This window comes from Octopus sinensis, linkage group LG4 (assembly GCF_006345805.1).
Source record: "Octopus sinensis linkage group LG4, ASM634580v1, whole genome shotgun sequence".
NCBI lineage: Eukaryota > Metazoa > Mollusca > Cephalopoda > Octopoda > Octopodidae > Octopus > Octopus sinensis.
The window spans coordinates 21,041,575-21,066,283 of record NC_043000.1 but is presented as its reverse complement, the minus strand read 5'-3'; the positions used below and the strand labels follow the sequence as shown (position 1 = coordinate 21,066,283).

At 38.5% G+C, this 24,709-nt stretch overlaps 1 protein-coding gene across 2 annotated transcripts in view; it reads left to right on the top strand.

The window, feature by feature from the left end:
- Positions 1-24,709, top strand: part of LOC115210855 (protein CFAP20DC-like) — a 53,285-nt gene that overhangs the window by 3,429 nt on the left and 25,147 nt on the right. For both annotated transcript variants that reach the window (XM_029779611.2, XM_036501883.1), the window contains exons 2-11: positions 2,292-2,328; positions 4,335-4,421; positions 5,654-5,747; positions 6,059-6,131; positions 8,173-8,287; positions 8,475-8,631; positions 12,938-13,020; positions 16,238-16,358; positions 20,761-20,834; positions 23,989-24,037. In XM_029779611.2, the coding sequence (XP_029635471.2) occupies positions 2,292-2,328; positions 4,335-4,421; positions 5,654-5,747; positions 6,059-6,131; positions 8,173-8,287; positions 8,475-8,631; positions 12,938-13,020; positions 16,238-16,358; positions 20,761-20,834; positions 23,989-24,037 (890 nt within the window). The remainder of the gene's footprint in view (positions 1-2,291; positions 2,329-4,334; positions 4,422-5,653; positions 5,748-6,058; positions 6,132-8,172; positions 8,288-8,474; positions 8,632-12,937; positions 13,021-16,237; positions 16,359-20,760; positions 20,835-23,988; positions 24,038-24,709) is intronic.

Below are 24,709 nucleotides of genomic sequence, written 5' to 3'. Positions count from 1 at the left end.
ATCATTGTGGAGACCTTCCAAATGACCTTTTCTGAACTCTTAGATACCACTCTGCTACTATAGATTTCTATAGATTATGGTTCTGGGTTCAGTCCCACTGCGTGGCACCTTGGGCAAGTGTCTTCTACTATAGCCTCAGGCCAACCAAAGCCTTGTGAGTAGATTTGGTAGACGGAAACTGAAAGAAGCTCGTCGATATATATATATATGTGTATGTATATGTTTGTGTGTCTGTGTTTGTCCCCCTAACATCGCTTGACAACCGATGCTGGTGTGTTTACATCCCCGTCAGCTAGCAGTTCGGCAAAAGAGACCGATAGAATAAGTACTAGGCTTACAAAGAATAAGTCCTGGGGTCGATTTGCTCAACTAAAGGCAGTGCTCCAGCATGGCTGCAGTCAAATGACTGAAACAAATAAAAGAATATGTTAGTTCATTTGTTTAATGTCCATTAGTATGAGTTTAGATGGAGAGTTGAGGCTGGATTTTATGGCTGGACATTCTTAATGTTGCCAACCCTTGCCTTTTTTTTCAATAAAGATGTGTCTTTATTGCACACATCTTTCAAAGAAAAGAGTAAATCTGTTATAATGTTAACAAGGAACATCAATATCAACAGCATCACTTCATTGAAGCAGTGACATGCATGGAACATAGACATTCATGCACATTCACACACACACACACACAGTGAACTTCCTACAGTTTCCATCTACTAAATTCCCTCATGTAGTATTGGTCAAACCAGAGCTATAGTGGAAAGTACCCAAGGTGCCACACAGTGGAATTGACCCTGAAAAAAATGGGAAGTGGTTATGAATTAAACTTCTTAACTATGCAGCCTTTTCTGTATCCACATATAAAACAAGAAGTAAAAGGCAAGAAGAATTTTAATACTTCTGAATAGGTTACAGCTGTTTCATAAACCACTCAGAATTATCTCATTAACTTCAATGTAAACATTTATATATATATATATGTGTGTGTGTGTGTGTGTGTGTGTCTGTACTTGTACTTATGTATGTATATGTAGTTGCATACACTATAAACATACTACAATGCACAGAAGAGAGAAGACTATAACTTCAGACTGTAGGAAGGTTGCCTCAAAACCTCTGGATGTATAGAAACCGTATTCACAGTTGCATGGTCCTGTTCAAATACTTTGGAATTTAAATAACTGTATAACCTGATAGCTGGGTTCCACTTGATTCCTAGAATCCAGTTCTTATATCTTATATCTCTCACACACACATACACACACATGCTCTCTCTCTCTCTCTATCTTTTTCTCCCTCTCTCAGTCTGTTTATAATGTAAGCATATCTGCTGTTCAGACCAATATAAGCCAATAATAAATCTAATTGAATTGTTATTGTTTAGGCTTAGGTGAACTGATCAAATAAACTTGTGATCAAATGCCAAACTAATTAGTTTCAAGCTGCAAAACATCTTTGTTTTATGTAGTTGATCACCTAAGCATTTTAAAAATATTATTTCAATGTCTTACTTCATACATCCTAGTCACTGTTTGCTTTCCACTCCATATTTCTCATTAAGCATGACCTCATTTACCTTTATCTCATATGCCAACAAAATATTTCTTACCTGTTTACTGATGTTTCTTGTTGTTCATGTTTAATCCAAAAAGAGTTCTGATCTATCACACCTAAGAGAAAAAGCATTCCAGCCACACCACCCCCACCTTTTTTATCCAGACACCTTTCATATATTGCCCCTTTTTAAAAGACAGCAAGGTATAAAGTGAAGAATTGACTGCTATTTCTAGCAGGTCAAACAACCACATTAGCTTGTGATGTTTGTTTTTGCAGTTCTTTTTACTTGTTTCAGTCATTTGACTGCGGCCATGCTGGAGCACTGCCTTTAGTCGAACAAATTGACTCCAGGACTTATTCTTTCTAAGCCTAGTACTTATTCTATCGGTCTCTTTTGCTGAACTGCTAAGTTACGGGACGTAAACACACCAGCATCAGTTGTCAAGCGATGTTGGTGGGGACAAACATATACACATACATACATACATGTATACGACAGGCTTCTTTCAGTTTCTGTCTACCAAATCCACTCACAAGGCTTTGGTTGACCCGAAGCTATAGTAGAAGACACTTGCCCAAAGTGCCACGCAGTGGGACTGAACCCGGATCCATGTGGTTGTTAAGCAAGCTACTTACCACACAGCCACTCCTGCGCCTGTATTTGTTTATATTTCATAAAATTACACAGCTAATCTATAAATATATTAATTCGTAATTTTTTTGTTATTTATGCAGGAAACTTAACTACAGTATGTACAAGAATGAGTACCAGGTCTGTATTGACTTTATTGATATTCAAAATTTAATCTGTAAATAAATTTAATGGCAATCCCAATAATGTTGTTGTTGATGTTGTCTAGTTCCTGAGATTAACCCTTTCGTTACTGTATTTATTTTGAGATGCTCTGTGTTTCTTTCAATTATTTTAAATATAACAAAGAATTTAGTAAAATAACTTAGTTACCATTAAACTATTGTTAGGAATTTAAATTGTTACTAAAGTTTGGTGGAAGATTTTAATTCAAAACTTATGAAAACAAGATACTTGTACTACAGAGCCAGGTTGGTAAAGAAAGGGTTAAAAGCATATATTTTTTAACACCTGAGAGATTTGCATTTAAAAATGTGCAACAGTTATTTGAATAAAACAACATACTGAAGATAATGATAATTAAAAGTTTGCATTGCATAAAATATTTTTGTTATTTACATGAGAATCTTTCACAGTTATTAAAGACAGAATAAGTTGAAAAAATGAGAACACCTTATTACAAAATTGACTGATAGAGTTTTGTGTAGCACCAAAGGTTGTTCTATTCAGGAGCTCAATTTCCCAGTTTTTATAGAGTTAGGCAAAACTTCTAGAACCTTTCACAGGAATCTGCCCTATTCCAACCTCTTCCTCATACCTTAACCACCAGCTTAACCCTGAGTTTGTTAACATGGAAGCTAAATGGCAACCTCACTGTAAAGTGGTTGGTATTAAGAAGGCATCCAGTTGTAGCAACCATGCCAAAGCAGACTCTGGAGTATGATGCAGTCCTTGACTCATTGGATCTGTGTTAAACTATCCAAACCATATCAGCATGGAATTAGGATGATAGTGAAGATAATATTAATGGTGATGATATATATATATATACTTACTTAGAAATGGAGCATTGTGTTCAATTAAATAATATATATATATTTATATATATATTTGTCTTGTACTCTGTTTTTCTGTTGTAAAAAAATGGTTTGTTCCATGCTTGTTTTTCCGTTTTCGTTTCTCGTTGAGTTCTACGTCTAGTTGTGGTGTCCTGTACTCACGTATATATTTATATATGCATGTATATGTACATGTAGATGTAGGTACGTACATATATGTTTGTATGTATGCATATATTTTATTTATTACACTATATATATATATATATATATATATATATATATATATATACATGCATATATGGGTACAGGACATCACCAACGGTGCAAATAACCTGAAATACGTAAACAAACAAGTTAAATATGCAATCATTGAAAAAAAAAGTGGAAGCCAAGACAAGTAAACACAGAAAAAGGACCCCTCATCAGTTGCTGGCTGTCCATCCACTCCTCATTTCGAGCATTTAACAACAATATGAGTCTTCAAAGACAGCTGCTCCCAGAAATTCTAAAATAAAATTTTAGCACAGTGAGAATGATAGAATGGAAATGTGGTTTTTGCATTTTTCATAGCTATCTAACTCTGAAACACATCCACAGTTAATCTAAACCGAGTGAATTCGTTATTTTTTTCTCTTTACCTATGTGGGTTGTTTGAGTATTGTTGTCTGGGAGATTTTCTTATGGTAGAGATATAGCTAATTTTGGGTGCTAGTTCTAAATTTTGGTATGTGGTGAAGCAAATTTTTTGCTGAACCCTAATTATAATTATACTCATAATTATAAGAATTTTTGTTTATGTATATGTATGTATGTATGTATGTATGTATGTATGTATATATATATATATATATATATATATATGTATGTATGTGTGTGTTAATGTCTTCTTGTCTTAATACCTCGTGGTAGTTGTAATTGTAACAGTTTGAAGATAGTTGTAATTTCCATCATACAAGCAGTGTCCTTTGTTTCCAATCTTCTGTGAAAACTTGTCTGGCCATGCAGAAATATTATCTCCCATGAAAACATGCGAGGACCTCTGTGACTTAGCTACAGAATTCTCTATAGACATATAAAGACTGACTTGATGATATCTGATATTTCTTAATAACATTTATTTTCTAGGGTGGCTCTTTCTTTGAAATATTCTCTTCACAAGGCAAAGATGCTACAGCAAACTGGAAACTTGTGGGGGGTTCTGGGATCCGGAAGGTGAGTAGTTTTCATCTCACATTTGTTGTTGTTTGCTGTTGTTTAGCTCAGATCAACTCTGACAGAACAGGGACTTAGGATCAGAGATGTTCCCGTCTTGATCATCCCATCTGTTCCTCAGTATTGCATATCTAGTATTACATTGTCAGATATGTCCCTCTTTTTTCAGAAGGTAGAAAAGAAGGAAAATTTGACTGATATTTTTAGCAAATTGAGTGACCATATAGAGAGTCCTTTGGTGGCTTATCATCTTTCACATTTTATGTCAGCTGTATCATTTTATTTATAACTATGAATATATTTATATAACTTTATTGAAAATTATGTAACGCACTACAGATCATACAAATTAAAGAAATTATTTCTTGCTTTACTCTAAATCAATTTTGAGGTTGAACTCATTAGAGAGAATATGTGGAGATGGCCTGATTGTGATTTCAGCCTTTCAGCCTAATTGAATCTCATCAGCTTAAGTGCTATGAGAATCAAATATGTTCTCTTAGTTTGGCTATTTAAATACAAATCAGTATCTATAATACACCAGTTTATGATGTAGATAAAGAACATACATGCTTTTAGCTGCACCAAAGCTAAAGAGATCTAACTAGGTTGAAATGAGAATTCTTAAGTTTATAGATGGATCTGTATGTTCTCTCTTGGAGTATAAAATCCTAAATTGTTTTAGAATTAATCTAGAAATATTTTCTTTATAAAGAATATTATTTACAGTTAAAGCTCCTTCAATTTTAAAATATCCATTTTTATTTTATTTATTGTTTTTCCATTCCTAATTCATAAATTCATTTAACCATTCTGTGACTTTATCTGTAATGAAAGGCACCATCTTTTGTTTCAATTTCTTTTGGAAAAAACGGAAAGATTTTAATAAAATAACTGTCATTATTGATCTTGTGTTTGCAATATAAGATATTCTTCCATAAAATTTATAATAATTATGATAATGCTGACAACCTTCTTATTGTATAGTGTGCTCAGATGTACTACAACTTGTTAAAAATGGATAAAAGATAAAAGACAGCAGACATATATGCCATATACAGTACACAAAACAAAACAAAAAGGAGTAAGAACAAAGGTTTCTAGTTTAGAAATAAACATTCAAAAGCGAGAGAGAATTTTTATTATAAAAATTGTCGACGGAAAAATTGCTACTAAATGGATGAAAATATATTCAGATTTTGTTATATAAGAATCATTATGCTTATTTCTAGATTTATGAAAAAGAAGTCAAAGGGTATATTTATAGTCTGGAAGGAAGCACAAGTACAACAAAAATGGTATTACCAAAAGATTCTCGCCAATCATGTAGGTGTGAATTTTATATACAATTATTAAAATTTCTTTTTTGTTAGAACTTAGTTGTAACAGATTAATTTATTTTCATTCAATATATGCTCCTTGTAGTATTGTTTACTTCACTCTAAATCAATTTTAAGGTTAAGCTCATGAGAAAGCACATGCAGAGAGAGCTAACATCTGGATGATTGTAATCTAGCTACATTAACTATTCATGTGGTAATGATTTGAATACCTATCAAGCGTAAGCCAATTTGAAGAAAAACAAGCATTTTAGTGGTTTTTAACAAATTAAACTATCTTTTTTTTTTCATTTTCAGTGGTTTTGATCCAACAATTTCTAATAGTCCAGTTATACTTGGGAAGAGGCCAAGATTTCTCTCTTGAACTTGGGTAAGACTCAGTATGTTTGTATCCAGTATATTTGTACCCAAACTGCCATTCCAATCCTTAGTAGTGTAGTGGTGAGTATTCCTGCTTGTTATGTGAAGGATTAGGGTTGGAACACCTGTTGAAGTAGGGAAATTACTTTATGAAGTCCCACGAATGGAAAGACCAACCAAGGAAGTATATATGGAATTTAAGACTCATCAAAAGCAGTAGCTTTTAATTTTAAATTTATATTTCAAACAAACACCATTTTATAGTATTGCTTCAAATTAAAAAAAAAAACTACCATTCAATATGTTATAAAAAAATTCAAATTTTATATCTCTGAAGAGCAGAAGAGTTGTCTATAAATGCTTATCAATATAGGATTTCATTATAGGGACAACACTTCTGTGAAACGATCGTAAGATGCTTTAAATACTTAATTCAAAACTTTTAAACTGTCATATATTATATATTTATACATATACATATTTACATATATTTTTATACATATTTATATTTATTTATTTATATATTTTTAATACAACAATTATTTTTCACACGCGTATATCTTTCTGAGGAGTTTTCTGATATCGATTTCCTAATATTAATAATAATATATTATTAAAAAATATATACATATGGAAATCTAATATGACTAAACTGAGTAGTCATGAGTAACAACTTCACAGCAACATTTGTCTTGTAATTTAGCTCCAAGATGGCCCTGGTCAATTAGACCTATGATCTAAGGTATTCTAGTAATGACTGTTCCATCGTTTTATTCAGAACATTGTACCAGTGTCACTTTTTAAGACAAGGTATGATCTTGGGGGTGAATGCCTGTGGCCTTGTGGTTAAGATGCTGTACTTACGATTGAAAGATCATTACTGCTGACATGTTTAACCATTCAGCATTCAAGGTACTCTGTAAAATGTAACGTTTATTTATTATCTCTGCCTTAGCAAAGGAGGAGGTATTGTTTTCAGTTGTGTTTGTTGGTTTGACTGTGGACAAGATATCTTGAGAACTCCTGGATGGATTTGGATGAAACTTTCAGAGATGTTTGGCTTTGTGACTGGCACAAACTGATTAGATTTTGGAATTGATCTGGTACCGGACAAGGATTCTGGATTATTTTTCCTGTTTTTTTACTTAATTTTTGAGAGCAGTCAGGTTCATTTTTAGTATTCTCGTTTGTGAGAGCAGTTGAGTTTATTTCAGATATTCTCATTTTATAAATCATCTCGGCTAATCGTTGAGAGTATGTTGGCAGAAGTTTGCACTCTCTGAGTGCTCTTGTTCATATTGTTTTGAATTGTGGCACATAAAAGACACCATTCGAGTGTGATCGTTGCCAGCTTCACCTTACTGGCACTTGTGCCCCATGCTAGTAGGGTGCTAAGAGCACCATCCGAGCGTGATCATTGCCAGAGCTGCTAACTGGCTTCTGTGTCGGTGGCATGTAGGAGGCACCATTCGAGCAGGATTGTTACCAGCATCACCTTACTGGCACCTGTGCTGTTGGCATGTGTAAAAAGATTCGAGTGAGGTTGTTGCCAGTACTGCCTGACTGGCCCCCATGCCGGTGGCACGTAAAAGCACCCACTACACTCTTGGAGTGGTTGGCGTTAGGAAGGGCATCCAGGTGTAGAAACTCTGCCAGATCAAGACTGGAGCCTGGTGCAGCCATCTGGTTCGCCAGCCCTCAGTCAAACTGTCCAACCCATGCTAGCATGGAAAGCAGGCATTAAACGATGATGATGATAATCGTACATTATCTCATAGCTTCGAAATTTTGTTGATGCAATTGTTTATTTTTAGAATGACATTGGAAAAAAAGTGTGAGAGGCTAGATATGGCCAGTTTGAATATTTTGGCCTGATATGGTCGAATTAAATGCTAAAAGGTTTATGCAAAGAATATTGGTAAGCTAATTCAAAAAATTATTTGGTAAAAAAAACAAAAAACAATACAATTTTAGCCTGTGGCTAATATTTAAAAAAAATTATCTTGGCTATTGTTTAATATGTAAATTTTATTCAATGTTTAATTTTCCAGTTTAATTGACCTTGGAAATAACAAGCGAAGAATATTGCTGTCAACTGCACAAAGAGAGATCCAGTGTACTCCACTTCATGCCAAAGTGCCTTTGTTGAAAATCAAGAGAGGTTTGGTAAGTAGAAATATTTAATTAAGCATCAAGTTTTATTCTATTACAATCTCTGTCTTGCAATATCTCATTCAGTATCAATGAGGTAATCTCAGATTAAGTGTTTTCTGATTTTCTTGTGGCAATAATTATTTTAAAACTTTTTTTTTACTTTAGTCATTACAATAATTTATATGTTGTTTTGTTTCAGTGGATTAACCTCTGTGTTGATTTAGTCTCTGCAGTAAATGATCTTTGGAAAAATCAGACATTTAAAGCTGTTGACAACATCACTGTCTCTGCCTCATGTCGTCTTCGACGCATTTTTACCATGAAGTTACCACCCTATGAGACGCCAGATGAGAATGGTTAGTTTTCCTCTGTTTTCATTAATGTGTCCTCTTATTCTATGTGTGGCATGATCAAAATAAATAACCAAGATTCATAATCATATTCACATGATTATTTAATGTTGATCTGGTTGTAGACATTTTGGCACCATGTATTTAGCATTGCTGATTCGATGCTGACTTATTTGACATCAGACGTTTTAATATTTCTCTCATTTTTCCCTCCCAATGTCTACCTCTCTTTCTACGTATGTGGGCATATTTCTCTTTATACAAGAAGAAAGTGTTTATGTCAATCTCACTCAATTAATAAATTCTACTCTCTCTATCTAGCTATCTATCTATCTCTCTTTCTCTCTCTCTCCATGCACATATGTGTTTGTTTGCTTTCCTCCAGTGCCAAAAAGTACTGTCACCAAAACAGGCTGAATGTCCAGTCTGCTGTGCAAATCATCAGTGTCCAAACAGCTGCATCCAGTTATCTCCTTCTGTGATATCAAATAGGTAGAACTGAATTTCGTTTCAGTTGAAAAATTTGTGCTAGATTATGTTTTAATTTTATGGTAAATTTAATGGCAAATTTTTAAATATTCCATGACCTGTAAAAATAATTAGATATAATAGAACATTAAATATGAAAGAACATTAGCTCTGTAGGATTTGTGTTTTAGCCTTTTGTTTATTAGTGAGGTTACAGAGGGTTAAAAAATAAATTATTGTAGCTGACTACTTCAATGATTATTGATAATGGCCCTATCTTCATGGCTGGTGATTTCAATGGGCATGTTGGGTACCATCCTGGTGGCTTCGATGGTGTGCTATTGGAGTTTTGTGATGCAAATGACCTAAGATCTACAACACTGACTTCAGGAAACCACCCAGTCACTTGATCACCTGTCACTCTGGTGACTGCACAAGCCAGATTGATTACCGTAAATCCTCGAGTATAATTCACACTTTTTCCCCAAAATTTAAAGGTCAAAATCCCTAGTGCGTACTATATACGAGGTTAAAAATGAAAAATATTTTCCAAGCAATGTCCGAGTCTCTATTTGCTGTCTGGCAATGTTTATTCAGATGCATTTTCTGATGTCGGGCACGAAAATACCTTAAGCTAAACCGGAAAGCAATGAAGTCATAAAAGAATCATCCATAACTTGCAGTAAGCAACATTTATTAAAATAAAAGTATTCAGAACACAGAATAACATGTAACAAAAACAATTTGCAAACATATTTACATTCCCATATAACAGAACATCACCATTATTGTATTGCACATGCACGGAAATATTTGTTCGACTAGGTGCTGCTGGCTTAATTATGTACGACTCAAGTTAGAGAAGGGGTGCATATTATACACAAGGTTTAGGTTTTTCAGAAGTTCAGAGAGAGGTTTGGAGACGCCACTATAAAAGGTTGCTGAATAAAGAAAATGAATGGGATAAAGAGAGTCTGCCGAATGTTGACCCAACAGAGGGACCAGCTATCCGAGTTGACAGTTCCTTGGTAGTTAAGGCAATTAGAAGCATGAAGACAGGGAAAGACCCAGGCCCATCAGGAATCACTGCAGAGATGCTCAAAATATCTGGTAGTGTCGGCTATAGCCTAGTCACCCGTATAGTTAATCAAGTGATACACGAAGGAGTCATACCCAATGACTGGTGTAGCAGCATAATAGTCAACTGTTACAAAGGTAAAGGTGACGCCCTAGATACAAATAATTACAGAGGCATCAAGCTGTTGGATCAGGTAATGAAGGTTACGGAGACGGTCATTGACCAACTAATTAGAGAGAGAGTTAGTTTAGATGAGATGCAGTTTGGGTTCGTGCCAGGGAAAAGTACCACTGATGCTATATTCCTGGTAAGGCAGCTGCAGGAGAAATACCTAGCCAAAGATAAGCCCCTGTACCTGACTTTTGTTGACATGAAGAAAGCCTTCGACAGGGTCCCCCAATCTCTTATCTGGTGGTCAATGAGGAAACTAGGGATAGATGAATGGCTGGTGAGAGCTGTGCAAGCCATGTACAGGGATGCTGTAAGTAAGGTGAGGGTTGGCAACGAGTACAGTGAAGAATTCCGGGTAGAGGTAGGGGTCCACCAAGGCTCAGTACTCAGCCCCCTCCTATTTATCATAGTCCTCCAGGCAATAACGGAGGAATTCAAGACAGGATGCCCTTGGGAGCTCCTCTATGCTGATGACCTTGCTCTAATTGCTGAGTCACTATCAGAACTGGAGGAGAAGTTTCAGGTGTGGAAGCAAGGATTAGAATCGAAGGGCCTTAGAGTCAATCTAGCTAAAACCAAAGTCGTAATAAGTAGGAAGGTAGACAAATCACAAACGCCTTCAGGTAGATGGCCCTGCTCGATCTGTTGAAAAGGTGTAGGTAGAAACTCTATAAGATGCACCAAGTGTAAGCTATGGACACATAAGAGGTGCAGCAATGTCAAAGGAAGGCTAACTGGGAAGATAGTTTTTGTATGTGGCAGATGCTCAGGAACAATAAACACTGAAAATGCTCTGAGACCAACTTCTGTCACTTTCCAGGGAGAAAAACTAGAAATAGTTGATAGCTTCCGTTACCTAGGTGACCAAGTCAGTAGCGGGGGTGGGTGTGCTGAAAGTGTAACTGCTAGAGTAAGAATAGCTTGGGCAAAGTTCAGAGAGCTCTTACCTCTGCTGGTGACAAAAGGCCTCTCGCTCAGAGTAAAAGGCAAAATGTATGACGCGTGTGTATGAACAGCCATGCTACATGGCAGTGAAACATGGGCCATGACTGCTGAGGATATGCGTAAGCTCGCAAGAAATGAAGCCAGTATGCTCCGATGGATGTGTAATGTCAGTATTCATACTCGACAGAGTGTAAGTACCTTGAGAGAAAAGCTGGACCTAAGAAGCATCAGATGTGGTGTGCAAGAGAGACGTTTACCAGTATGGTCATGTGGCGAGAATGGATGAAGATAGTTGTGTGAAAAAGTGCCACACCCTAGCGGTTGAGGGAACCTGTGGAAGAGGCAGACTGAGGAAATGACTAGAGACCGAGACCTCTGGAAGTATGCTGTGCGTGAGAAGACCCGGCTGGACAAGTGAGACCATAACCCGTGGCCTTCTACACGGGATGTAGCCAGTCCACTTATGCATACCTTCCCTTCTTGGGACACAAAACTCTACTTGTGAAAACCTGTTGAGGCAAGTGAGAATCAGAATCGAAATCGATCAATGGAAATTGCAGCTGAGATACCAGTGCCGGTGGCACGTAAGAGAACCATCCGAACGTGGCCATTGCCAGTGCCGCCCCGACTGGCCTCGTGCCGGTGGCACGTAAAAAGCACCATCCGTTCGTGGTCGTTGCCAGCCTCGCCTGGCCCCCGTGCCGGTGGCACATAAAAGGCACCATCCGATTGTGGCCGTTTGCCAGACTCGTCTGGCACCTGTGCCGGTGGCACGTAAAAAGCACCCACTACACTCATGGAGTGGTTGACGTTAGGAAGGGCATCCAGCCGTAGAAACATTGCCAGATCAGACTGGGCCTGGTACAGCCTTCTGGCTTCCCAGACCCCAGTTGAACCGTCCAACCCATGCTAGCATGGAAACGGACGCTAAACGATGATGATGATGATGATGATGATGACAGCCCCTTAAAATCCCCTGCGTATTATACTCAAGGGCGGACTATACTCGAGGATTTACAGTATGTTCTCACCAGAAAGCAGGATAAATAGTTGCTTATAAATGCAAAGACACTTGGACTCCTTAACATAGGTTAGTCATTAGTGACTTCATACTTTTGGCTAGAAAGACTCCCAGAAGCAAACCAATTTGGAAAAAGAAGATATGGAAGTATAAGGAACTTTTGAATAGTCAGAGATTTAGAGACGTCCTAATTAAAGCATTTCACAAGACGTAGGGAAATAGAGACATTTAATATAGGGGACAATGAGAAGTTCCTACTATAGGGCAGCTTACTGATGGCCACAGACCAAATTTGTGGCTGGTGCAAAGTCCCACCCTGATCTAGGGTGACATAGTGGTGAAACAGCGAAGAAGTAGAGCCAAATAATAGGCCTGGAAGGTCTGGAAGACTGGTATATTTAGCTAGAAGGGGAGCATAAAGGGAGAAGTTTGCCAATGTTCTGCTGTGTGAAGACCAGAGGTATGAGGCTTCTGGATTTTAAGATATATTTGTCAGATCAGTGGTGCATTAAAACTAACATTTATGTATATTTGTGTTTGTGTGTGTATGTATGAATATTTGAGCATGTGTGTGTGTGTGTGTATATATATATATATATATTTAAAACCCTTATATTTCCTTTTCATAGATGATGTTGGCAATTGTCAGCTGGAATTTGACTATATCCCAAAACAATGTCAGTTTGTAAATGATGTACAGAGTTCTACTCAAGTAAGATTGTTTTTTTTTAAATAATCTTTCCATTCACTATGTTTTACTTTTTATTTCTAGATTTCTTTATCAACTCATCATCATCATCATCATTTAACATTTATTCTCCATGCTGGCATGGGTTGGACAGTTTGACCAGCGCTGGCAAGCTCGCAAGCTGTATCAGACTCCAGTCTGATTTGGCATGGTTTCTATGGCTGGATGCCCTTCCTAACGCCAACCACTCCGAGAGTGTAATGGGTGCTTTTATGTGCCACCAGCAGGGATGTCATTTGTGTGTACCAGTATCTTCCACTACTGCAATTTTACTTGGCTTGATGGATCTTCTTCTCAAGCACGACATAATACCAAAGGTCTCAGTCATTCGTCATTGTCTCTGTGAGGCCCAACACCGAAAGGGTGCTTTTCACCTGCTACCAGCATTGGCCACCTTGCCTCCTTGAAGCCCAATGCTTGAAAGGTGCTTTTTACATGCTACTGGCATGGGGGCCAGTTATGTGACACCAGCATTGGCCACAACTACAATTTCACATGGCTTGATGAGTCTTCTCAAGCATAGCGTATCGCCAAAAGTCTTAGTCACTAGTCATTGCCTCTGTGAGACCCCAAAAAATCAATTATTGATCTTAATTAATTTATAGAGTGATGTGGCTTTATCCTAAGTGAAAAGGGGTCATTGTAGCTTGGATGTCAGATTCAAGCTTACAGATCCGAATTATGTAATTTGTTTTTACATAGAAGTTTGATATATGCAAACCTCAGACTCATTTTTATGTTTCATCTTGGTTTCTTATATTTGGTGATTCATACAATTTAGACAGTCTTAGCATTTGTTCAAAGTCCATTTTTCATGCTTACATAGGTTGGACAACTGTATTATTTGAGGAATTTAGCTACATCTGGATGCATGTAGGTTCATTTTTGATAACATGCCCATGTATTGGAAATAAAAAAAAAGGAACAAGAAACTACATGTATAATACATAACTTAAAATCAGTGCTGCAGATGTGCCAACACATGTGAGCTTGAAATATGGCTGCTCGCATGCACTTCTCATGAAGAATTTCGGAAGGAGCTTCATGAGACCACTGCAGAGACACTTCTGGAAAAAAAAATTTCAGTAACCATTAGAAAACCGATTATAGCAGCGACTCAATCAATTCCTAGCGATATCTGAAGAAGGAATTTTTATATTCATTATCATATCGTTTAACGTCCGCTTTCCATGCTAACATGGGTTGGACGGTTCAACTGGGGTCTGGGAAGCCAGAAGGCTGCACCAGGCCCAGTCTGATCTGGCAGTGTTTCTACAGCTGGATGCCCTTCCTAATGCCAACCACTCCGTGAGTGTAGTAGGTGCTTTTTACGTGCCAGACAAGGCTGGCAACGGCCACGATCGGATGGTGCTTTTTACATGCCACCAGCACGGAGGCCAGTCGGGGCGGCGCTGGCAATGGCCGCATTCGGATGGTTCTCTTACGTGCCACCGGCACTGGTATCACAGCTACAATTCCATTGATGTTGATCGATTTTGATTTTGATTTTCACTTGCTTCCACAGGTCTTCACAAGTAGAGTTTTGTGTCCCACAGACTATGGATAATTAAATCATAACAGTTATTATAGTCCACTCTGCATTGTTGTGCCATTCAAGACACGCTATATTTGAGGAATTGTTTTACAACCAGACACCCTTTCTAATATCAACTCTTACTTGTTTTTCAAGTAAGCCGTTGTTTATTCCTCATGGCACAGAGTGCCTCAATAATTTATTGATAACACCACAACACCACTCTTTCATACAAGTGATTGAAGATGTGAGCAAAGAGACAAACACATATATACATGCATATACATACATATGACAGTCTACTGAATCCACTCATGATATTAAATATAATTGTGGAGTACTTACAAGTGTTGTAGAACACTTAATCTTTGGTCTAGATTTCTGCTCTGGCTTTCACTGCTGCTTGCAGCCGTCTTATCACACAAATATTTGCACTATTTTTATAAAAGGCATGAACATCACAACTTCATTTTCTCATACTCATTTTAAATCTGAGACCTTGTTTCAATGTTTGGAGTCTTGGAAGATAGTTAATAGAAAGACATGGGGATTGAAATTTAAGGATGAAACACAATATGGCTGAGAACTGGAAAATTTGGTGGAATGATTTTCAGTCAAATTATGACCAAATAAGAGAATTAGAAAAAAACAGAAATGCATAGTGTATTTATTAATCAAGGGCTAAAGATTTTTATTTACTTGATACTCATCATCGTTTAATGTCTGCTTTCCATGCTAGCATGGGTTGGATGATTTGACTGAGGACTGGCGAACCAGATAGCTGCACCAGGCTCCAATCTTGATCTGGCAGTGTTTCTACAGCTGGATTCCCTTCCTAACGCCAACCACTCTGAGAGTGAAGTGGGTGCTTTTACGTGCCACCGGCATGAGGGCCAGTCAGGCAGTATTGGCAATGGCCTCGCTCAAATTTTTTTTCACGTGCCACCAGCACAAGTACCAGTAAGGCAATGCTGGTAATGATCATGCTGGTAACAATCACGCTCAAATGGTGCCTTTTACGTGCCACCGGCATGAAAGCCAGTTAGCCGCTCTGGCAATGATCACGCTTGGATGGTGCTCTTAGTGCCCCACTAACACGTGGCACAAGTGCCAGTAAGATGATGCTGGTAATGATCATGCTCGGATGGTGCCTTTTACGTGCCACTGGCATGGAAGCCAGTTAGCCAAAAAGCACCCTTCAAATGTGAGCAATATGTTGTGTTTGAGAAGACCCATCAAGCCAAGTGTAATTGTAGTCATGACCAATGCTAGTGTCACATATCTGGCACCTGTGCCGGTGGCATTTAAAAAGCATCCTTCAAACTTTGGGCCTCACAGAAGCTGTGACAAATGACCAAGATCTTTGGCAATATACTGTGCTTGAGAAGATCTGCCAAGCCAAGTGAGATCGTAGTCATAACAAATGCTGGTGTTTTGTAATTGGTACCCGTGCTGGTGGCACATAAAAAGCACCCACTACACTCTTGGAGTGGTTGGCATTAAGAAAGGCATCCAGCTTTTGTGATTGACTTCTTGAAAATTAATTTGTATGAAAATGAAGTAAATAAATTAATATAAATTAAAGGAATTGCATTCTTACATAATTTTGTTTATCAAATTATATTATCAACATATTTTTCATTCTAGATTATCAACATCAGAAAAATACAGCATGGAGAAAAGTTAAATAATATGGAAAATGGAAATATATCATGGGAAGCATCAGGCAACAGAAATGAGTTTCAGCATTCATCTATGTCAGATACAGGTGATCGACTTCTGTCTTAGAATTACTGCCTAGGTATTTCTTCTTAGTGTTAGGAGGGGTGTCCAGCTGTAGAAACCATGCCAAAGTATTGGTGCATGACTCTTCACACCTTTTCATCATCATCATCTTCTGACGTGCGCTTTCCATGCTAGCATGGGTTGGACAATTTGACTGAGGCCTGGCGAACCAGACTCCAATCTGATCTGGCAGAGTTTCTACAGCTGGATGCCCTTCCTAATGCCAAGCACTCCAAGAATGTAGTGGGTGCTTTTACGTGCCACCGGCAGGAGGGCCAGTTTGGTGGTACTGGCAACGGCCACACTCAAATGGTGCTTTTTATGTGCCACTTGCACAGGAGCTAATCCAGCGACACTGGCGACGACCTCGCTCGAATGTTTTTTTCACGTGCCACCAGCATACATGCTAGTAAGGTGATGCAGTATCAATCACTTCAAACCATCTAATCCACAGCAGCATGAAAGCTGGGCATTGACTGGTGATGATGATGATGCAGGCATGGCTGTATAGCTAAGCAGTTTGATTCAATACCACTGCATGATACATTGGACAAATATTCTTTTACTATAGCTTCAGGCTTACCACTGTTTTATGAGCAAAATTTAAGGCAGAAACTGTGTGGAATCCTATTGTATAAATGAGTGCATTTGTGTGAATTGTACTTATTTCTTTTACTACCCACAAGGGGCTAAACATAGAGAGGACAAACAAGGACAGACAAAGGAATTAAGTCGATTACATCGACCCCAGTGCGTAACTGGTGCTTAATTTATCAACGCCAAAAGGATGAAGGGCAAAGTCGACCTCGGCGGAATTTGAACTCAGAACGTAACGGCAGACGAAATACTGCTAAGTATCTCGCCCAGCATGCTAACGTTTCTGCCAGCTCGCTGCCTTCATTTGTGTGAATTGTACTGTCATACCAATTATTGTGCATTCATATCCAACAACTGCATTCACATCTGATCATTGTGCTTTAACGGAAGTATCTACTTTCCTTTGTTAAATTCATTCAACATCAATATATTTATGGAATATAAGCAATTTGGTGGTGGAGGGCTGTGTGACATTGAAAGTGTTGAGCAGTTGTCTAGATGAACCCTTCATTTCAATTAATTTTGAAATTTACTCTATTACTTGTTTCAGTCATTTGACTGTGGCCATGCTGGAGCACCGCTTTTAGTTGAGCAAATCAACCCCACGACTTATTCTTTGTAAGCCTAGTACTTATTCTATTGGTCTCTTTTGCCGAACCGCTAAGTTACGGGGACGTAAACACACCAGCATTGGTTGTCAAGCGATGTTGGTGGGGACAAACACACACACATCATCATCATCATCATCATCATTTAACGTGCGCTTTCCATGCTAGCATGGATTGGACGATTTGACTGAGGTCTGGCGAACCAGATTCCAATCTGATCTGGCAGAGTTTCTACAGCTGGATGCCCTTCCTAACGCCAACCACTCCAAGAGTGTAGTGGGTGCTTTTATATGCCACCGGCACGAGGGCCAATCAGGTGGTACTGGCAATGGCCACGCTCAAATGGTGCTTTTTATGTGCCACTTGCACATAATATATACATATATACACCGGGCTTCTTTCAGTTTCCATCTACCAGATCCACTCACAAGGCTTTGGTCGGCCCGAGGTAGTAGTAGATGAACCCGGAACCATGTGGTTGGTAAGCAAGCAACTTACCACACAGCCACTTTATGAAGAATTTAGTAAAATAAATTTGTCATTATTAAAGGCAGTGAGCTGGCAGAATCATGAGCATGCTGGGCAAACTGCTTAGCACCATTTTGTCCTTTATGTTCTGAGTTCAAATTCCATCAAGGTTGACTTTGCCCTTCATTTTTTTTCAGGGTCAGTAAAATAAGTATCAGTTGAGCAGTGGAGTCGATATAATCAACGTACCCTCTCCTTGAAATTGCAGGCCTTGTGCCAAAATTTGAAACCATTTTTAAACTGGTGCTCAGAGCATGAATTAACTTTTGATGAAGGTTTTAATTTAGATCACAAGTTTGTATCATAGAACCAATAGTGTCTCAGATAGGTTGGTTTAAAACAGGTTAAATTACCAATTCTGTTTGATTGAGGAATTCATAATACACCATCTGTTGCTTCATTCTTGTTATTGTCTCAGGAAGCAAGCTGGCAGAAACATTAGCACATCAGGGGAATTGCTTAGCAGCATTTCATCTGTCTTTACATTCTGAGTTCAAATTTTGCCAAGGTCGACTTTGCTTTTCATCCTTTCGGGGTCAATAAATTAAGTACCAGTTGCATACTGGAGTCGATCTAATTGACTGGCCCCCTCCACCAAAATTTTGGGCCTTGTACCTTGAGTAGAAAAGAATTGTTGCCATTGTCTCCTCTTTACTCTAATAACTATTTTACAAATATGTGGGTTTTTCCTTATTGTTTTTGAACCCTAGGACTTTAACCCTTTCGTTACCAAACCACCCAAAAAAAATTTTGGTTAATGTCACCAAACCGCCCGAATTTACCTATTCATACTTAAATGAGAATATTAGAGCAAATCTCTTTAGTACATTCGTGAAAATACGTATTATACTTCGTAAAGAGTTCAACTACAGTTTTGTACAAAAATCGAAGTGTAATTTTGGGAGATTTTTTCCCAAAATTTGTTCCTATTGTGTTTTCAAAATTTGTAATTCTGACAAAAAATGGATACGAATTTCATTATATCAAGCAGCGAGTCAGAATTCGAAGGATTTTCTACTGAAGACCTTCATAAATCTAACTCTATGACTGAAAAAAAAAAAGCACGTGGTATTTGATAATGAATCTGATGTTTCATTTTCCGAAAGTGAAAACAGTGAATCCGAGAGCTCCGACAGCGATAAAGAAAATGAATTGGCACCCGAATGGAGTGAAAATTTAAAAACTGTTTCTTTCGGTGATTTTTCTGAAGAAACTGGACCAAGCCACAGACTTTCCCAGAAGAGTAAAGCCTTAGACTATTTCTTTTTACTTTTTCGAATGAGCCTATTTGAAATCATTACGGCGGAAATGAACCGTTACGCTAAATGTAAACAAAACGAAAGAAAGGATACTTTGTGGTTTCCCATAACCTTAAATGAAATTAAGGCTTATTTTGCCATAAATATTATTATGGGTATCAGAAAGTTACCCAGAATAACAAATTCTATCGTAAAATTTTGTTGTATACCCAATTGAATATTAGCTAATAACCCATTTTCTATAGCGATGTTTGAACAAAATTTTAATAATTTTATATTTTGTTGAATTTACCTGTATCTACCTGCAATTAGAGTCACTTTGTGACAAAAATTATAGTATAGAATTGGTTGAGAACATTTCATTAAATTATCTTCCAAAATTCACGTTAATATATTGATAAATAAAAAAGTTATAGTTGTTTAATGAAACCAGACTAAATTTATGATTATGTTAGAAATTAATTGAAACACATAAGGGGTGTATTTTGGTCAGAAATATAGTAACGAAAGGGTTAAGGCTGGTTTCCATGGCATACAAGTGACCAAGATCACAACATTCCCTCTGAACAAGATGCTCATCCATTGCAGGGTTCAAGGCTAGCGATTTGAAAGGAGGGGACAAGTTGATTACATCTATCCAAGAATGTGGATGTGCATGACTTAGTGGTTAGGGTGTTAGTCTCATGATCATAGGATTGTAGTTTCAAATCCTGGATCAGGTGATGCATTGTGTTCTTGAGCAGAACACTTCATTTCATGTTGCTCCAGTCCACTCAGCTGGTAAAAATGAGTGGTCCTGCAACAGGCCAGTGTCCTGTCCAGGAAGAAATATATATATATGCCAGAGAAACCAGTGCTAGGCTCCTTACAGATAAATGTGGACTAACCATCCCTGTACTTGACTGGTACTTTATTTTATCAAGCCTGAAGACATGAAAGGAAAAGTTGAACTCAGAATGTACAGAACTGGAAGATATGCCATTAAGCATTTTTTCCAACATGCTAATGATTCTGCCAGCTTACCACACAATTAGTATACTGTGCTTAATTAAAATTAGTTCAAATTGCTGAAATCAGATTCTAGTCATACTTCATAACTGATGTTGGAAGGTTGTTAATTAGCTCAAATCAGTTCTGACTGAGCAAATCTATAATTAAAGGCATTCCAGCTATGACTATCCTATCGTTGTTTAATATTAATTTTTATATATTTTAAATGGATTTGGGGGATTTAAGAGAGATTGTGTGACATGTAGAGGCTTCCCATTAAACAATTCATGCAAAATCTTGAGTTTGTGGAATACGGAAAACACTGTAAATTGAATGCAGACAGGTATCCTAGAAAATACATGTTAACAGTCAACATTTTGACTTTATTTCTTTCTTTACCTAGATTTAAAGACAAAGAAGCTGATAGCATTCGGTTCTAAAACTTCTCTTCCAGTTCAACGGAAAAGTTCCAAAGAGGTTTGTATGGTATTGTTTTGTATTTTTGGAAGTTTTTTTTTCCCACCAAAGCACCCAGCACTCTCTGTAAAGTAGTTGGCATTAGGAAAGGGATCCAGCTGTAGAAACTATGCCAAATCAGACTGGAGCCTAGAGCAGCACTCCGGTTTGCCAGCTCTAGACATAATAATAATAATAATAATAATTGTGTACAGTGCTCAGGTGCACTACAATTCATCTAAAGTGTATATATAATCAGGTGTAGTTTCGACGGATTTCGGGAAGCATGAGGGCCTTACAACTGATGCAGGCAGTTTATTCCACGCTTCAGCAACCCTGAGCGTGAAAAAATGTTTCCGAAAGTCATGGGAGCTGTGCTGTTTTCTGACTTTGTAGGCATGTCCACGTGTGTTAGACACATGGAGATCAAAAAGGTGTTCAGTGTTGTTGTTGGTGAGGTGGTTGATAACCTTGTGGGTGTTTACCAAGTCCGTCGCTAGACGCCGGAGCTTCAGTGAATCCATGCCCAGGGAAACAAGGCGCTCAGAATATGGTAGGTGTCTGATGGAGGGTATGCGTTTGGTTGCACGTCTCTGGACAGATTCCAGGAGGTCAATGTTCTGAGCAAGATAGGGATTCCAAACTGATGATGCGAATTCCAAGTGTGGTCATACCATAGCTGTATACAGTTTTAAATAGATGGCTGGAGAGCGGCTAACAATCTTGCTGAGTGATGCCAAGACACTCTCGGCTTCTTGACAATTTTAGAGATATGCTTTGTCCAACGCAAATCACTGCTGACAGTGATGCCTAGGTCACGCTCGCAAGAGGATTTCTTGATATCAGTGTTGTGGAGGGAGTATGTGTGACGCAGGGTTTTTTCTCCCAAAATGCATGGTGGTACACTTGTCCACAGCCAGTTCAGTTGCCAGTCTGTGATCCATTGCTGCATTGTGTCTAGGTCTGATTGCAGGAAAGAGTTGTAGACATCAGGATCAGTCCTCTTGATTTCAAGGTACAGCTTGATGTCGTCTGCATATTTCAATACTGTGGCATTCTTTAAATTGGCATCTATGTCATTAATGTATCCACAAACAGGAGGGGACCAAGGACAGATCCCTGTGGTACACCCGATGACATCTCATATGGTGTAGAGTGCTGTCCTAGAACTGTGACTACCTCCTTTCGGCTGAGGATGAAGGATTTCAACCAGTTAAAAAGTCATCCCCCCACCCATTGCAGAGAGTTTCACCATAAGCCTTTTGTGTGGCACAGAGTTGAAAGCCTTAGCAAAGTCAAGGTAGATAACATCCACCCATGAGCCACTGTCAGTGATCTGAGTAATGTCCTCAAGGAACTCGACAAGCTGGTCACTGCAGCTGGAGTTAGGGACAAATCCATATTGTGAGGGTCGGATGAGACTGTGAGAGCTCCAGAAGTTCCAGAGTGTTTCTCTGACACACGATTCCATCAGTTTTGCAATACAGCTAGTGAGACTGACTGGGCGATAGTTGACAGGTGATGTGCGGTCACCCTTTTTGAACAGAGGAATGACACTGGCAGTTTTCCACTGCTCCGGATAGCACCATTGTTGAGACAGTACTGGAAGAAAATAGAAAGCTGGTGTAAAAGGAAGTGCCTGCCACGTTTGAGAAGGCAGGTATGTAACTCCATCGAGACCAGGGGAGGCATAGTTGCGCTTATTTTGAAGGTGACGTCGAAGCATTGCAGGTGTAAATTCCATAGTTGTTATGGAGTTTGCTGTTAGTGATGGTGAAGATGGTACATTTTGACTTTCGACAGTGAATATGTTTGCATAGCACTCGGCAATGAGTTCTGCGCATTCCTTGGGGTCGTCAGTGATCTGGTTCGTGAAGGTTGCGAAGAGGGCCCACTGGAGAGTGAGGTCTCTGCTTTGAATGCACATATTTCCAGAAAACCTTGCTGTCGGGATTGGCTGCTATGCACTGTTCAAATTCAAGCACTGCATTTTTTTGTCACTTGCTGAGATGGTTGGAGGATTTATTCCGCTTCTTCCTGTTGGTGTCTGATTTATGCAACTTGTATTCTGTTCAGCAGTCCGACGTTCCTTCCTGGCAAGTCGGACCGCTAAAGTTTCCCAAATTGCCCTTTTGGGGCGGTTCTTCTTTTTTTGTTTACGTGGCACTGATGCTGCACATGCTGCCCATATTGAGTCCAGGATACTCTGGAGTATAGTATTCACATCTCCAGAGTTGTAGAATTCACGCCAGTTTGGGTGCTGTAGTTCAGTGTGGTACAGTTCCAATCTGCTCTCTTCCAATCGAAGGGAGCAGATTGGAGATGTTCAGGTGTTTGTTGCCCGCAAGAGCCAGATTGGCGATGATCATAGCATGATCAGAGTCACCTAGAGGTTCCTCCGTAGTGCAATTGATAACCGCTTCAGGAGTTGTGGTGAAGAGCAGGTCCAAGGTGTTGTCGCCTCTTGTTGGAGAGGTGACTACTTGTGACCAGTTTGAGTCCAGCACAAGCTCAACAAAATCGTTTGCACTCTGTGGCCAACAGAAGGTTTCCCAATCGAAAGAACATAAGAATAAGTAAGAACAAGAATTATTAAAGAATGAGAATAAGTAATAGGTGTAGGAGTGGCTGTGTGGTAAGTAGCTTGCTTACGAACCACATGGTTCCGGGTTCAGTCCTACTGCATGGCACTTTGGGCAAGTGTCTTCTACTATAGCGTTAAGCCGACCAAAACCTTGTGAGTGGATTTGGTAGACAGAATCTGAAAGAAGCCCATTGTATATATATGTATATATACCTATATATGTGTGTGTGTGTGTATGTTTGTGTGTTTGTGTGTCTGTTCCCCCCCCCCAACATCGCTTGACAACCGATGCTGGTGTGTTTACGTCCCCGTAACTTAGTAGTTCAGCAAAAGAGACCAATAGAATAAGTACTAAGCTTACAAAGAATAAGTCCTGGGGTCGATTTGCTCGACTAAAGATGGTGCTCCAGCATGGCCACAGTCAAATGACTGAAACAAGTAAAAGAGTAAAGAATATGTAAGGTCCGTAAGAATAAATAGAGATTATGAAAATATGAGAATTAATCAGGAAAAGAATAAAAGAACATGATTGAAAGTGCATTATCAACACTGTTTCATCATCTAATTTCCTTTTGTCTTTTTTATTATTAGCGATTATCTGTGGAGAAAAATGTCCAGTCTACCTCATCCAAAATTACTGGTGAGTTGTTAATTCATTAGCATTTAAACCATCTATATCTGGCCCAATTATTCTATTTTATGTTCGAACTGGCCAGATCCAGCCTCTCACATCTACCTGACATTGTCATTCTTAAAACAACCAATCAAGTCAAAATCTCAAAGCTATGAGATAATGCATGATGAATTCTAAACAATGTGAATAAATAAGCATTACTTTTGACAGAGGAATCTGAATGCTAAAGGGTTAAATTTTTGTAGTCAACACATTCTGTGTGTTAGTTATTTTAACTAATTTATTGACCCACTGCGTGGCACCTTGGGCAAGTGTCTTCTAGTATAGCCTCGGGCCGACCAGGGCCTTGTGAGTGGATTTGGTAGACAGAAACTGAAAGAAGCCTGTCGTATATATATATATATATATATATATATATATATATATATATACATGTGTATATGTTTGTGTGTCTGTGTTTGTCCCCTCCCCCCCCTCAACATCACTTGACAACCGATGGTGGTGTGTTTACGTCCCCGTAACTTAGCGGTTCGGCAAAAGAGACTGATAGAATAAGTACTAGGCTTCCAAAGAATAAGTCCTAGGGTCGATATGCTCGACTAAAGGCAATGCTTCAGCATGGCCACAGTCAAATGACTGAAACAAGTAAAGGAGTAAAAGAGAGTATAGTCCATGGCT